Source organism: Propithecus coquereli, unplaced genomic scaffold (genome assembly GCF_000956105.1).
Source record: "Propithecus coquereli isolate 6110/MARCELLA unplaced genomic scaffold, Pcoq_1.0 Scaffold419, whole genome shotgun sequence".
NCBI classification, from domain to species: domain Eukaryota; kingdom Metazoa; phylum Chordata; class Mammalia; order Primates; family Indriidae; genus Propithecus; species Propithecus coquereli.
The window spans coordinates 1,084,059-1,099,932 of NW_012149941.1; the positions used below are offsets into that span (position 1 = coordinate 1,084,059).

Here is a 15,874-nt window from a genome sequence, read left to right on the forward strand (position 1 = left end):
GAGGAACTCAGGCCCTAGAGCCCGGAACAAACCGGTAAATGACCGTGGGCTTGGAGTCCGCCTCCCCCTTCCCTCTCCATCCCCACGCCGGCCTCTGAAAGGCTACTTCGCTGGTCAGTCGCCTTGTGCCGGTCTGCCCGCGACTTGGCCAGAATTGGGCGGGGAACGACCCCGGGCACCAGCGGCTCCCAGTCTCGCCAGAAAGGGCCGAAGACTAAGGGGCGGGGGTCGGTAAGTGGGGAGGTGTTAGGAATAACGTTAGGGGCCTATTCTGCCTCCAGCAGCGCCCTCTCATCTTCTGGCTCCGACGCCTAGCGGAGCAGATGGAACTCGGGATTGGGAACTGCTGGAATTCCTGTTTTGAATTCTCTGAAGTCTAGACACAAGAACCTTTCTTTCTCCGGGCCTCAGTTTCCCTATCTGTAAAATCAAGGGCGGGGTCTAGGTGAAGGCCTTCTTTTCGTTTGATGATTCTAGATTTCTTTCCTTGGATCCGCGGGGAGGGGGTGGCAGCAGTAGTCCATGGCGTTGGCAGGCCTGTGCCTCAATTACGTAGCCCCTGCCCCCGCCCAAGCCGGGAACTAGGGGGGAGGGGCGGAGGCGGAGCCGGAGCCGGTTCCCTGTCCCCGCTGGCGGCCTAGAGTCGAGTGGCGCTGGCTGAGTGTAAAACCTGGGACGGCCACCCCCTTTCCTCCTCCCCATACCCCTGCCATTGGCTCCAGGGAGAGGTTGACATCAAAGCCACGGCCTTATATAAGCCAGATCCTGAAGGGGAGTCTGCAGAAGGGTTAAACAGGTTTTGGGCATCGGCGTCCTCGCCCGCGGCGGAAACTAGGAAGAAGGTGGTGGGGCTGCATGTTTCATCTTCAGCCTTGCCCCGGACTCCCCCAAAGCCGGCGCTAGCAGTGCGCAGCCCCAGAGCAGGTGGCCCCCGGCAGTCTCTGGGGTGCATGGAGCGGCATTAATAGGGCTGTTGGCACAGGCCAGGAGCCGCTCCAACATGAACCTCGTGGGCAGCTACGCACACCATCACCACCATCACCACCCGCATCCCGCGCACCCCATGCTCCACGAGCCCTTCCTTTTCGGCCCGGCCTCGCGCTGTCACCAGGAGCGGCCCTACTTCCAGAGCTGGCTGCTGAGCCCAGCTGACGCTGCCCCGGACTTCCCTGCCGGCGGGCCACCGCCCACAGCCGCTGCGGCCGCCGCCGCCTACGGTCCGGACGCCAGGCCTGGCCAGAGCCCGGGGCGGCTGGAGGCGCTCAGCGGCCGCCTGGGCCGGCGGAAAGGCTCAGGACCCAAGAAAGAGCGGAGACGCACAGAGAGCATCAACAGCGCGTTCGCCGAGCTGCGCGAGTGCATCCCCAACGTGCCAGCAGACACCAAACTCTCCAAGATCAAAACTCTGCGCCTGGCCACTAGCTACATAGCCTACCTGATGGACGTGCTGGCCAAGGATGCACAGGCTGGCGACCCCGAGGCCTTCAAGGCTGAACTCAAGAAGGCGGATGGCGGCCGCGAGAGCAAGCGGAAAAGAGAGCTGGTGAGTCCCGGGGCTCGTACGCTCCAGCCAAGGGTGCAGGCGCGATGAGCACTCGAAGGCGGTGCAAGCAGTGGAAGGAGGCTGTGTTGCCGGGTGTACAATTTCGAAGGCTGAGATGAGAATTTTGGAAGTTCTGAGATGGTGACAGTGTGTGACTGTGTTTAAGGAGGGAGGCCGATTCGCAATTGAATTCATTTGTAATGTGGGATAATGTTTGTAAAACTGCGTGAACACAGAATCTTAACTCTTTCGGATGCAGTCATAGGTCACCCTTTAAGAATCTGTTGGAAGCCTCTGATCCCAAGAAAATGCACACACCACATATTTTGCTTCCAATTTGTAGGAGTCCTGATCCAGCCCAGGGCTGTCCTGGAAGCCAGGTTAAGAATAAATGTGGGAGATTTGTTAATTTGTTTGACAGTGAATTTATGCACATGAGTTCAGTTATTGTTTTCAAAGGGCCTTTGCTAGAGAGGCTAGTCTACTTTTATCATTGTACAGAGAGGGAAACTGAGGCCCAGAGTCGGAGGGGACATGAAGGGCACCTACCGGAGGAGTCAGAGGTGGAGCTGGGGCAAAAGAGCTCAGGTCTCCTACTCTAAGTCCAGAGTGCGTTCCACCGCTCCACTCCTTGTAGGCTGGTTCTGAGGACGACCTCGATGGCTTTTCGTGAAAATAAGCAAGGGCCACCTCTTTCGGCTTTGGAGATCGAAATTCCTTCTTGGCCTTTCTTGATCCTCTCCAGTGAGGGCGACATTTTCTGGCGCTAGGTTTCTCTGCCCAGGGCTTGGGGACCTCTGAGCGCGGTGATTTCCAGGCTGGCGAACTAGTTTCTCTAGGTTGATGCGCTCAGGCCCGCAGCACTGTGGAGCCGACTGAAAAGCCTCGCCGGTTTTTTCCTGACCCGCGGGGCCTCTGGTAAAGTAGGGAGAGCTCACCCAGGGACACGAGGAAAGACAGATAGGCATCGAGGCTCTAAACCGCCGCCCTGGGCTGGGGGAGATGCAGGCCCGGGCGGCGCCAGGATCGAAGTAGTTACTGGGCGGATCCCGATCCCCCACACGTCGCCGCCTTCCTCGAGTAGCACAGCTTGGTTGCTGCTAGGACAGCAGGGAAGGAGGACGCTAGGCCAGGGGACTGCCCCCTCTTTTGCCTAACCGTGTGAGCCCCCAGCGCCTGGTCGAAAGGACCCAACCCTGTATCCGAACCCCTGTTAAACCAGGTTGGAAAGCCAGTAGGTTGTGTGTGGGGGTTTGGGGGAAAACTGTAAATTCCCAACTCTTCCATCCCCCCCGCCCCCCAGCGGTCTCCCTTTGGTGCCATAAAGCAAAAGCAGCGCGCGTCAGTTTCACCAGAAAATTCTCATTACTAAACCTCTCCAAGCTACCCAGCCCATCCCGGGTCCCAGGAACTTGGCGCATAAAGGCAAATTTATGAGCCTGTTTGTCTGTTTCGCAAACAGAAATCCGTCACTTATTTAAAGACTCCCAGTTACTGCTCCCGACACCTTTTCCCCCATCCCACTTCACGCCGGGCGATTGTAGCAGAAATATTAAAACCTGTCTCTCTCGCCTCTTTTCTTGTGTGTGTGTCCTTTGGCAGCAGCAGCACGAAGGCTTTCCTCCTGCCCTGGGCCCAGGCGAGAAGAGGATTAAGGGACGCACCGGCTGGCCGCAGCAAGTCTGGGCGCTGGAATTAAACCAGTGAGCTGAGGCTGCGCCGAGGACCTGGCCGCGGCAGGCCAACCCCGGAACCCCGAGAGGAGAGGAAGGGGCGAAAGAAAGCCAGGCTCTGGGTTTCTGGGGCTTGCGCGAGCGCATCCCGCCGAGCCTCTGCTGAGCGCTGGCAGGTCGTCGGCTGCAACCACACACTTGGATCGCACGTGCAATGTCATTTGAAATAGTTTTTAATACATTAAGAGAAAGAAATATATATATATATCCACCTCTCCTAACCGAGGGCGGCTCTTGGCTACACGATGCGAGAGGGAGGGACTAATGAAGCCAAGCGCGCAAAGACACACCCTTCCAACCCTTCTGGGGCGAATTTCAAACCCCCAACGCCTTCCCCCTTCCGCTCTCTGGCTCTTTTTCTCTCTTTTTCCTCCCGTCGCTTCGTGTCAAAGCCTCCGACGCCCCCGTTCTCTAATAAAATGCAATAAGGAATCAATAGTTTTCGGCCCGGGAAAGAGAACCTAAAGCAGGAAGATGAAGGGCTCCCCTTTGTTGTTGTTCTCCTTCAAATAGTGCTGTTTTTTATTTTATTTTTCTTTTTGTTGTTGCACTTCCTATTTAGTTTCAAGGGAAACACTTTTTCTCTCTTTCGCTTCCTTTTTCTTCTCTCCTCTTCCTTCCTTCTTTCCTTCCTTCCTTCGTTAAAAACTTAATAAAAGCTTTTCCCTATGTTGGAAAGTTTTTATGTATTTAAACTACCTACCGTGCCTGTTGTGCTCAGGTGTTTGTTCATCCTCCCATCCCCACCCCTTTTCTACCTCAAACCTATATGACCACTCACAGCCCCCTCCCTGTGCCAAAGCAGTATCTATGCTCTTGACTAATAAAACGTTTTCTGAAATCGTCTGAAGCTTGTGTGATTGTCTCAGCTCACATCCCCCACCCACTCCATATTCCTACTAGGTGGAAAGCCTCCTGTTCCTGATTCTCCTCTGTTGATAAAAACTAAACTTCAAATCAAGTCCAGGGAAGGGGACACATAAAGGCTTTCTTTCTAGAGTAAAGAGCAGCATGCTGCTTGGAATATAAAGGCAGGACGGGATAACTTAAGGGAACCAGGAGAAACGAAAACTGGAAAGGAATTAGAGCCCGAGAGGCCAGGCTCAGATTTATGCGGGTCAGTATTTGCGCTTGTGTGGGGGTTAGTGTGCACACTGGTGTCAGCAGACAATGGTTTCATGGGGTTATTCGGAGAGAAGGGAGCCTACTACACAGATGAATCACATCCCCAGGACAGGGTAGCTCAGAAGAGGGGGATTTGCTTGGGAATATGCTCATGTGTGTGAAATTCTGAACTTATAGGTGTACATGTGACAATACAGCAGCTCATACCGAGCCCCATGACTGTGTAGGGGCCAAAGAGGGTCTGCTTAGCACAGCTCTAAGCAGGCAGTAAGGACTCCACAAGTTGCTGTAGCAGGTATTATTATTTTTATACGTGTGTAAAATAAGCTTGTGAGTGCTTATGGTTAAAGTGAGGCACTTAGGTTTCTCTCCTGCAACAAAGCACTCAACAAACTTTAGTGAGAGCATATGGATTTGTGCAAAAGGATGTGGTGTGTGTGTGTGTGTGCACGCTAATTTGAGTACTTGTGCAAGACAGTCAGTAGGTCTTTGTGTCCTCACACGCGCACCTATGGCAGAATGTGGGTGTGAATAAATAAAATTTGTCAAGGGGCGCAGACTGTGTTGGGCTAAATTGGAGCAGGCAAACGCAGGTGTTTGTGTGTCCATGAATAATAATAATGTACAATGAGTTTTGTTTGCGTGTAGCTGTGTGCTAGGCATAGTGCTAAGCACTTCTATGTCTCCTAACAGCTCCCACGATTGCCCGAGGGGACGCACGCTCTGCAGCGCTTGTACGGTCCCCAGCGCTCACTGCGAAGGAGGCGGGAAGACGCTCGCGGGTCCCTGGGCGCTTTTGCGCTCCACACCTGGAGCTGGAGCTCTTGGCTTGGAGATGAGAAAGGAGACCCCTGGCAGCTCCGGGGCAGGGCCTCGTGGGGCAGGCACCAGGCGTGCCCCAGGCGCCTTGTCCCAGCATCGGGGTGAATATGGGACCCCATTAGTCTTGGCTGTAAACACCGTGGCAGGGGCTGAGGGGCCACGCGGGCCTTTCCGGACGCGAAGGAGTTAATAAAAGGTGTTTTATGGGCGCGAGGAAACGGTGGGGGAGGTGTGAGCTTCTCTTTACTCTCACCCCCCCCTACTTTTTTCTTTTTTCCCTCTCGCCACCCGCCGCCAGATCAAACAGACCCGCGATTTAACTAGGGCAACACCTCGCGGTAATGAGCCGGCCCGACGCACCCCTTTCCCGGCCTCAGTACCCGGCTCGAGGCCCCGCGGCCCCTCCGGGAGGAGCAGAAAGAAAAGGAAAACCAGAGTCTCTTTCTTTTTTTTTTTTTCCTTTCCAAGATTTGGGAATCCCTTTAGAAATTCTGGCACGCACAGAGAAACAGACTCAGGGAGCAAGCCAGTAGAGCTCCCACAGCACGGACCGAAACCTTATCTGGACTCGAACCCAGAACTCCAGCTTAGCTCACAGACCAGCCTCTGGCTATGCACAGGTCCCAGCTCCCGCAACTATTTTTAGCACCGTGAAGTATCCTAGGCACGGGAAGAATGCGCACCCGGGTCCTGCTGTCTTATAGCCAGGGAAAGGAGAGGGGTACCGAGGGGCACCAACCGGCGGCCAGAGCCAATCTGGGTCTAACTTCTTTGGAAAACCCCATCAGGCCGGCCCCAAACCCTCTGTGGGAAGAGAGCAGTGGAACCCTAAATTCAGTCCCAGTGATGTCCGGTCCGAATCCCAGACCCGAACCTGGGAGCTGAGACAGGGAGCCGGTGCCCATGGAGGGGTCACCGGATGTTATTCCACTCTCCCCATGCGTTGCTCCAGTGGCGCCAACGCCCAAGCCCCAGCGAACGCCCGAGCCCAGCTCTCACTGCACAGCTGGAAAAGAATAGACGAACCCGGAGGGAGAGACAGCGTTGCTCCAGGTTTCACAAACCAGTCTGCGCCAGTCTCCAGACTCCGGTCCGGCTCTCCTCATTGCCACCTGGCTCCAGGGGTTCCCGTCCCTCTCCAGCCCTCCCTCCTTCCAAAACATCTTTAGAGCCTGATGTTTACTTTCTTATTCTCTACCCAGGTTTCAACGCGGCTTGGCAGACACCTCAAACCGGCTGTGGCAGAAAGTGTTATTATTTATTTATGTATTTTTTGAATTAAATACATCATCTTTTTTTAATAGAGGGGAACAAATGGAATGGTCACGAACTTAAAAGTAAATTCCAGGAGTTTATCATAAGGAAATACTCACCGATGTTACAAAAGTTTAACGACAGGACTGTTCTACTGGAGAATGAAAAAACAGGAAAGAGCTCTGATGTGCTATAATTACAGAACTCTCTAAATAAATCCATCAGTACCATGGGTTACTACTCAGCCATCAGAAAAAAAAAATGTGGCAATTGAGATGGAAATTGTTCAGAATATAAGTAAGAAAACCCCCTCTCCACTGTCCATGGTAACCCCTTTACGTAAAAATAAACAAATAAATATTATTCGTGTAGAAAAAGTGGAAGAATATACATCAAAACATTTACACCTCTTCCTCTGACTTGTGGGAATAAGGGTAATTTTTACTTTTCCTCTTACTTAGCTATATTTTTCTAAATTTTAAAAATAATGAATAAATATTGCTTTTGCAATAAAAATTAAGCTGCAGTTTCCTTCTAATTTCTTCGGTTGCCAGTGTACTTTCAATACACCATTCAACATATATTATTGAGTGCCTACCCTGGGCTAGGCGCCGTGGATATAAAGACAATGAATTAGAAAGGATCCTAATAAGGATCATCGATTCACACACAATAGTAAATATGTGTCCTGAAGAGTTTATTATTCCTTCCACACAGCAAACATAGCCTTTTTCTTACATTTAAAAAACGTATTGGTGAATGAAATAATAATAGCTAACATTTATAAAGCAAACCATTTAAACCCTTAGCATGCATTATTTCATACAAGCCTCACAGGGTTCTGTGAGGTTGACATTGAGGCAACTGAGGCTCAGAGAGGTGAAGGACTTTGTTCAAGGTCACATAGATGGTAAAAGGCAGGTTGGATTTGGATTAAACGCAGGTCTGGCTGCCTCCAGAGATCTGTTTTTTTCCCTGTATCTCAGAGCACTGCAAGGGGTGTGTGCATGTGTACCTGTGCGTGTGTACATACATGTGCAGCCAAACAGAGCTTCTCTCAGTCTGATCTTCCTTGGTCCACAAAGTATGGTAGAGAAAAAAAGAAGGAAGGAGCTATGTGAAGGGGTCTGGGATTCTAACTGCAGCCTTCTCCTGAACCCTCCTCCCCTGTCAGAGCTCTGAGTGGATCCCACCTATAAAATGAGGAAAAGGGTGGGCTCCAAGATCTCTAGTTTTTTCCTGTCTGTAACATTCTGCTTCCAGCAATATACTTTCTCTGGGTGAAAAACTCAGCATGTGATTCTTTGCAGCAGCCTCTGGTGTTTGCAAGGCCCATTACCCCGGTACTTTTACTTCTATAAGCACATTTTTCTCCCCCATAATCTAGAAGGGAGCCAGGGCAGAAATGATGTTCCCCATGGACAGACGGGGAAAGGAAGACCCAGAAAGTGGATGTGACCAGCTCAGGATCCAGTCAAAAATTGAGCTGAAACCAGAAGGCAGGTCTGCAGGCTTCAGGCCGAGGGCTCTCTTGGAAAAAGCACTGGATACCTTCTCCCTGTGCAACCAGCAGTTAAACTTATAGTCTTGCTAAATCTTCGTAAAAGAAACGAAACTAAGCAATCAGCCAGTCTCATTTTTAAATGAAAAGTGACTGGGAAGAAAAAAAATATGCACATTCTAAAGTGTCTAAAACCAGCCTCCTGATTTAGACCCAATTTGTTTGAAAAAATTTTTTTTCAGCTGAGAGTTTTTACAGCTGAGCTCTCCCAAACCCATAAAAAACAAGGTTTATATGGGAAATAGTGAGACTCTTAACTATAATACACAGCATCTAATGTAAGCAGAGATAGACACTATATAAAGCTCCTACAAATGTTATTAAAACAAACAGAAATGCACATTTATCCCCACAGAATGGACAACGGAAGGCATCAGACTTTAGAGGAGTCCTGGAAGTCTTATGTTCACCAAAATGTTCAAAGCACCCCACAACATTGAGATAGCGAAGATCTTTACTGACTATCCAAACATTTCCCTCATTTTACAGAAGGGGAAACTGAGGCTCACAAAGACAGATTTGCCCAAGGTCACTTGGGGAGTTGTACTCTTCTTTCCCCTTTGTGCATTCAACACCTTTGCCTCCTAGAGCAGGGTATACAGTCCAGTGGCCAAGAGCCCCTGCCCAAGTGGCTGAACACTTCTGAACCTCAGTTTCCTTATCTACAAAATGAGAGAGATCATTGCCCCAACTTCCTGGGGTTTGCAAGGGTGGAGAGAGATAAGGCACACAGAACACTTAGCATGGTGTCTGCGGTAAAGCTATTTTTATTATTTTATTTAATCCTCCCAACAGCCATGTGAGGCCTTGAGGACTTATGTTGGTTTGTTTGCTTGTTTTGAAAAAGCAGGATGTATTTACAACAGGCACAGAAAATTTCAGTAACTTTTCCAAGGGCACACCGCCAGTGAGTACACTGCAGGTTCAAAGCTCTTATGTTTCCCATCATTAAGGTAACCAAAGGGGCAGGCAGGCTCGCAGCAGTTGAGCTTCTGAAACTGTTCAAGGCAGTATGGCAGGGTATGGTGCGAGCCACAAATGGGAGTCATGTACACATTTCAAAATTAAAAATGTAAAGAGAAAGAGGAGAAACTATTTTTAATAATTTTATTTAACTCAATACATCACAAATAGAATCTCGACATGAATCAATATAAAAATTATTAGTGAGATATTTTACATTCTTTTTTTTCATACTGAAGACTTCAAAATTGGGGAGTGTATTTTACACTTAAAGCACATCTCAGTTTGGACCACATTTCGAGTATACAATAGCCACGCATGGCTAGTGGCTACCACATTGGACAATGCAGGTCTGAAGGCCCATGTAACAGGGATATTATCACGGATGGAGCTTCTAATCATATTAATAAATAGCCACAATTTTTAAAAACTGTGTGTTAGGCAGCAGCGCTCAACATACAAGGGCTTATTTACTTTTCCTGACAGATACAGAGAATAAGCCATTTATTCAGTCATGTAACTATTAAGTGGCAGGGCAGGGGTGCAGATCCAGACCCACCTGACCCCCAAACCTGCAGTTTTAGCTGCAGAGTTCCATGACTCCAGAGGCATTAGAGGGGCTATCGTTGGGCAGTGAGATGTGGAGTATCCTTTGGCGTATCCCACCCAGGTCCAGATTCAAGTCTACTATGGGTCGGGTGACCTTGGGCCAATCGTCCCTTTGGGGCGCAGTTTTCTAATCTCTAAGATGGACTAAACAGTGCCTTCCTCACCCCCACAGAACTCTTGTCAGGCTAAAATGGGAAAGGGTCTTTGAAAGTGTTTTGAAACATAGAGACTATAGCCCAGGAGGCCTGGCCAGGATCCAGAGGGAGGTCTAGACTGGCCCCTGGGGCTGTACTTACAACCACGTGAGCTGGTTAAATGAGCTGTGTGGCATTGGGCCGGTTTTTAACCTCTCTAAACCCCAGAACTCTTCTTCTGTAAAAGGGAAAGCAGAATAGCTCTCAGAGACGTTGCGAAGATCCCCATAACCATTAGATAATGACTGGAAAGCTCTTAGCCTGGCCCAGAGTAGGCTGGTGGTAAACATGAGCTATTATTATTGCTTCTGTCGTGGTTGGGGCTGGGCTGCAGGGACTGCTCCAGAAACAACAGGACTGTGCATGGCAGGGAAGGGGAAGGGAGGATGGCCTTTCCTGGCCCCTGATACCAGACTCTTGCCTGAGAGTGGAATTCTAGTGGTCCGATTGTGGGGTACGGGAGGTGTGCGTGGGAGTGCGAGAACAGTTAGTAAGGTGGGGAAAGCGCTGGACCCAGACACCGAGAAAAGGGGGTTAAGTTTGCTGGGTGACTTTGGGCACTTCTTCGTCCCCAGTGGACCTCGGTGTCATCTGCAAAACGAGGGGGTGGGACCAGAGATTTACAGTGGTATAAATCAAAGCATTCCCCAAATACAACATCTCTGAAAGGGACAGGAAATACCCCTGGATCCTTCCCATGTGGCCTGGGTCTGCCACCGACCGAGGGGAGGGCGCCACCTGGCGGCCACACTCCCTCCCTTGCACACTCAGTGCAGAGAAACCGCTGAGGACCTAAGACTCCCTCATGCAAGGTGAGCCCAGAGCCCCAGAGCCCAAAGGTTTTCTTTCTCTAACTTCCTCTGGCAGTTCAGGGGTGCAGTGAAGGGACCCAGTGAGTTCACAGAACCAGGAGTCCCGGGTGAGAGTCTAACTCCTGAGGGACATCAGGGTTTTGCAATCCAAGATCTCTGAGGCCTTCTTCCCTAAAGGCACCTTAGGGGAAGGGGTCTGTGTTTCCTTACTATAATATGTAAAGTCTAAAATGCATCACATATTTTTTTCCTGTCCCTTGAATAGAAGGCACTGAGCAACACATAATCTTCTCTTGGTAGCTCAAAATCCTTCTGTCACTACTGTACTGGGCTAAAGGAACACGGAAGGCAGTTGCCCACTGCACTACGTACGCCAGGTTGCTGGGATCCCAAGTTCTTCCGACAGCATTTAGTACTCTTGCATCCCCCCAGCACAGTCAACATTCCACTTCTCTCTGTGGTGGAGGTTGCCGGGTGCATCGTGGAGTCGGAGTGACATGGGTTCAAATCCTGGCTCACCATGAGACCCTGGGTAAGTCACCTGATTTCTCTGAGCCTCAGTTTTCCCATTTGAAAATCAGGGATGATAATAGCTTCTTGGCCGGCCATGGTGGCTCACGCCTGTAATCTTAGCACTCTGGGAGGCTGAGGTGGAAGGATCACTTGAGGTCAGGAGTTCGAGACCATCCTGAGCAAGAGTGAGATCCCATCTCTACTAAAAATAGAAACATTAGCCAGGCTGTGAGGTTGCTGTGAGCTAGGCTGATGCCACGGCACTCAAGCCTGGGTGACAGAGTGAGACTCCGTCTCAAAAAAAAAAGCTTCTTTGCAGGTTCGTGTGAAGACTATGACCCTATATCCTAGCGCAGTGTCTACTTCCTAGTAGATGCTTAACAAATAATAGCTATATTTCTTCAGCTTTGCCATCCTGACCATCTTTTCATATCCAGATTTGGAAATATTCCTTGGTGGAAATATGAATAGCATGCATTTGAACAATGATATTAGCAACCAGAGATAAAATACTGTTAGCCGAAGATGAAGGAGCCTCCTTGAAGCTATTTAAATGGACTCAGCCAAGTTCAACTTCATCTCGTTTAGATAAACCCCAGTAGGCAGGGTCTTATCAGTAATTGCTTCCTGCAGTCCTCCTTCTTTGGGCGTCACTAAGCTTCATGAGATACACTTTCACTTTCTGGCAGTTGCTTGTGGCCTTGGCTGAGTTTGGGCCCTGCTGAACCAGTCCCAGCCCGGCTGACGGGATGGACAGCTTCCCCTGACGGTCCACTTCTGCATCCTGCCGGTCACTTAGGCAGGAGAGGGTCTAGCTGGGAATCGCTGCCCTCCCACTGCTCACTTAGCAGGGGCTAATCTTGCTGGTGGCCGTGAGCCCTCAGAAAGTCTCATTAGCCGTCTTAGCTTAATTAAGCTCATTACATTTGCTAAGCCTCATTGGCTTCTCTAAGACTTCAAGAGCCCATTATGCACCGCTCTTTCCTCTGAAGTAGGGTTAGCGCAGCGCTCTGAGCCTTCTTCACAGATCCTATGATTATAGCAGCGGAAGGACTACTTTGCACTCCTGTCTGAGCCTCAACTCCTCTGACGTTCCCAGCCCCTGGAGGACAGAGTCCATTCCTGTAGGAACCAGGCCCACAGCAGACACTCAAACATCTTCATGACCATAGTTCATTGTTTGGCCTGGTTTTTAATAATAGCAGGTTTGGTGACTCCAAAGTTCAAGTCCCTCTTTCTGGCATGAGGCTTTCTGCTCCTCATTCACCATCACGTTGGCCTGGACTTCCCCTCACTCTCGTCTCATCAAACCTGTTTCCTTCAAGGGCCTGCTTAGAAGCCTCTTCTTCCAGGAAGCTCTCTTGGTTTTCAGAATGCCTTTTCCTTCCTAGTTCCTCCTTACTCTGAATCATATATTAATAGCTATAGTACGGCATACATGTAGTTGGTAAATAGAAGCTTTGATATACCTATAAATATGGCCATAGTCACAGATACAAGTGTGTTTACATATACATGTGTATAAATATACAAGGTACACATATATAGTATGTATATATACCTACATCCATATACACATATTACATACAGTAGGTATACAGATACATATATAGTATACATATATGGATACATATATAGCATTTCTAAGCTGATATGTATGTCTATGTCATTAAATATTATTTTAAAACTATGATGTACATATAGTACTTTTAAAACCAGTCATCTATTATGTGATATATGGGCTGTTTCTAGTTCTTCACTGTTTTAAACAATGCTCCCGTGAAATATCATCTTCCCCAATTAGTAGGGAGCACGGCATGGTAGACTCTGGTACCTGTGTTTGACTCTTATCCTCACCACTTTTTGGTGACCTTGGGCCAGCTGTTTCACCTTTCTAAACTTCTATTTCCTCATCTATAAAATAGGGATAATAATAGTCCCCGTCTCACAGAGTTGTCAAGGCATGCAAAGTGCTTAACACTGGGCCCCGTCATATAGTAAGTACTCAATGAAAAAATGGTACCAATTCGGGAGGCAGAAGATGAGGATTTGCTTTGGCTTCTCCACTACCAGTGTGACCTTATGTATCACTTTTTCATAGCGTGTGACGAAAACCCATGGAGAGAATGGGTGACAGCCCTTACAACACTTAAGCACCACCCAGATTTAGGATTGTACTGTTGTTGTTGCTTTTATTTCTCTTACTCTTTTCCACATGTTTCAGGAATATGTAGCTTAAACTATGCAAGCAGATAGTAAGTGCTATGAGGGCGTTTAAAAAGAAAACTGCTTTGCTATTTTACAGTTTCGGTGAAAATGACTCATGCCCGTTATAAACAGTTTAGAGGAGACCAAGAAAGCACAAAGGAGAAAGTCAAACTCACTCCAAACCCCACCAACCAGGACTAACTACGGTTGGCATGTTGGTGGTGGCCCTGTTTTACTTGCTACCCCTGGGGTGCCCAGGGCAGGACAGGGCAGGCTTCAGCTGTTTAATAAATGTCTGTTGCCCTCAACCAGATGGACTGTTAAGAGCAGCATGCCCCAGTTCTGTCCCTCTCAGCCAACCTCTGACAGTTTCATTAACCCCATTAAATCACGCAGGTGTCTTTACACCTCCTGGGCTTGTTAATCTCTGTTCAGCTCCAGTAAGTTAAAACCCGGCTAGAAGGTTGGCTGTACCTTGTTAACCTCCATTAAACCCTATTAAATTTCCTAACTAGAGTCTTAGGGACTTCTCAGAATCCCTCATTAAAGTTTAGCAAATCCAGTTGATCAGGACAAGGGTAGCTGTCGTGGCTGCACTGCTTCAAAACTTGGCATTCTGAGTTGACAGTGGAGTTGACAACAGTGTCCCTAGAGCCAGACAGACCTTGGATCCAATCCCGGGAGTGCCTTTAGCTCTCATTGTTACTTGGGCAAGTTCCTCAACCTCTCCGAGTCTGTATTTACACCTCTATAAATTGGAGTTAATAACAGTTCCTACTTTATATGATCGTAGTGAGATTACATGAATTAATGCATGTAAAACTATTAGCGCTTTGTCTGGTATGCACTCTGTACTTAGCTATTATTTCTGGATGTGGAAGATCCTTGTAGACCAAAAAACTGTTTAGTAAACAGAAGACTCACTCCCAGACATTTATAGCGTCCTCCTACATGCCAGGCATTGTGCTGGGAACTGTGGATTATTTTCATTCTGGTTTTATTCAGACTAAAGATCATCCATTCGAATGATTTGTCTTAATAACGTCTCTGTGTGCGTGTCACTATATTTGCTCAGGCTCTGACCCTTCTGAGCTGTTTGATGTTGAACATAGCTACATTCCTGACCTAGGCCTTAGGGAGTCGCACTCAGTGGTTCCTAAAGCTGGATGTGTAAATAAATTCCCAAGGGGATTTTGTAAAAACATAGTTTCCTGGGCTCCACTTGAGAAGATTGATCAGGGGGAAGTTTTAACCAGTGTTTAGATGAAGCTGAAGCTGTTCATCTCTGGATTGGGATTGGGAAACCTCTGGACCAGATTAGTGCTTCACAACTTTATTGAGTTTAAATCTTACCTGGGGCAATTAAAAAATTCATATTCCTGGGATTTAGCCCCTGAACTTTTCAGTCTGAGGATCTGGGATGAGCGCCCAGGAATTGGCATCGCAACAGAGTTCTTAGGGGGTCCTGATGGGGGTGTGGCATAGCAAGTGTCACTTTCAAAACGGCCGGGCCTCAGGTGATCTGATATTCGATATTCTAAAGCTCTATTTTTTTTTTTTTTTAAAAGGTGTCTCATTCCTAGTGAAACTTCTGCTCTGATGGTACATTACAATGTGGCTTCAACCATCCGTTCAAGCTGATGCCTGTGGACCCTCAAGGAGTATTTACTCCAGCAGAGGGTCGGCCAGTTTTGGGGAAGGTTGGGGGCACAGCAGTGTGTGAGGGGTTCAAGGACAGCAGGCAGCCCTCAGGGTCAGATACGGTGTAAAAGAATGGGAAGGCAGCCGACAGGTGGGGAAAGGACTTCTTATGCTGTGCCTCCAATGAAGAGACAATATGGCACGAACATTGGAACTTCCTGTGATTTCTAAAGGAAATCAACTCAAGGACCCCGTAAATGATGGTGTCCTTCAGCAACAATGCAACACTCATCCCGCAGGCTCTTGGCGAGAGCCAGGACTTCCTGCTCCTACAAACACCTCATGAAAAGTCACTCTCCACGCCATTTACAGGGGAATGGAATGGCAGAGGATGAGGATGTGAGGGGAGGTTCTGCACTTTTTGAATTTCTGTGAGGTTTAAAATTTTAGAGCTAGGATGTATTACATCTATTTAACTAATATGATAAAGGGAAATATTTATTGGATTTCTTCCCTTTCATTCTGCTGAGGACAAAGGTGCGGGAGAGTGGCACTAGTGACAGATTTGAAAGGACACACCTGAGCCTGAGGCTTGCCTTTGCTCTTTCCCGCAGTGTGAGGCCGGACCTCAGGGACCTCCATCAGCAGGGCTCAGTCACACAGCCCAGGCTTCTCAAGCTGTAACGTGCAGTGAGTTGCCTGGGAAGTGGCACCAACCCACATACTGCTACAAATAAGTTTTCGAGACATTTAAACATTGGGACATTTATATGAAGGTTTGCATTTCCAGTTCCTCTGGTCAAATCACAAGACCTGGCCACACAGGGCTAGCATTCCCACGTGACAACGACAGGTGGGAGCTGAGTAGTGGCTGCTCTTAGAAGGCACCTGAGTTT

The 15,874-nt window shown here is 48.6% G+C and overlaps 1 protein-coding gene across 1 annotated transcript; it reads left to right on the forward strand.

The window, feature by feature from the left end:
• The first annotated feature begins 744 nt into the window (after positions 1–744).
• HAND1 (heart and neural crest derivatives expressed 1) lies at positions 745–4,119 on the forward strand. The gene is made up of 2 exons (XM_012653192.1): positions 745–1,543; positions 3,146–4,119. The coding sequence occupies exons 1-2, from the start codon at positions 1,001–1,003 to the stop codon at positions 3,248–3,250; spliced, it is 648 nt and encodes a 215-aa protein (XP_012508646.1). The 5' UTR covers positions 745–1,000; the 3' UTR covers positions 3,251–4,119.
• The last annotated feature ends 11,755 nt before the right edge of the window (positions 4,120–15,874 follow it).

What these genes read in the sequence shown, in the direction of transcription:
- HAND1 (XM_012653192.1), top strand. Translation starts at nt 1,001, where the DNA reads ATGAACCTCGTGGGCAGCTACGCACACCATCACCACCATCACCACCCG. An exon ending in GCAAGCGGAAAAGAGAGCTG is followed by an intron (nt 1,544 to 3,145) that starts GTGAGTCCCGGG and finishes GTCCTTTGGCAG; the next exon opens with CAGCAGCACGAAGGCTTTCC.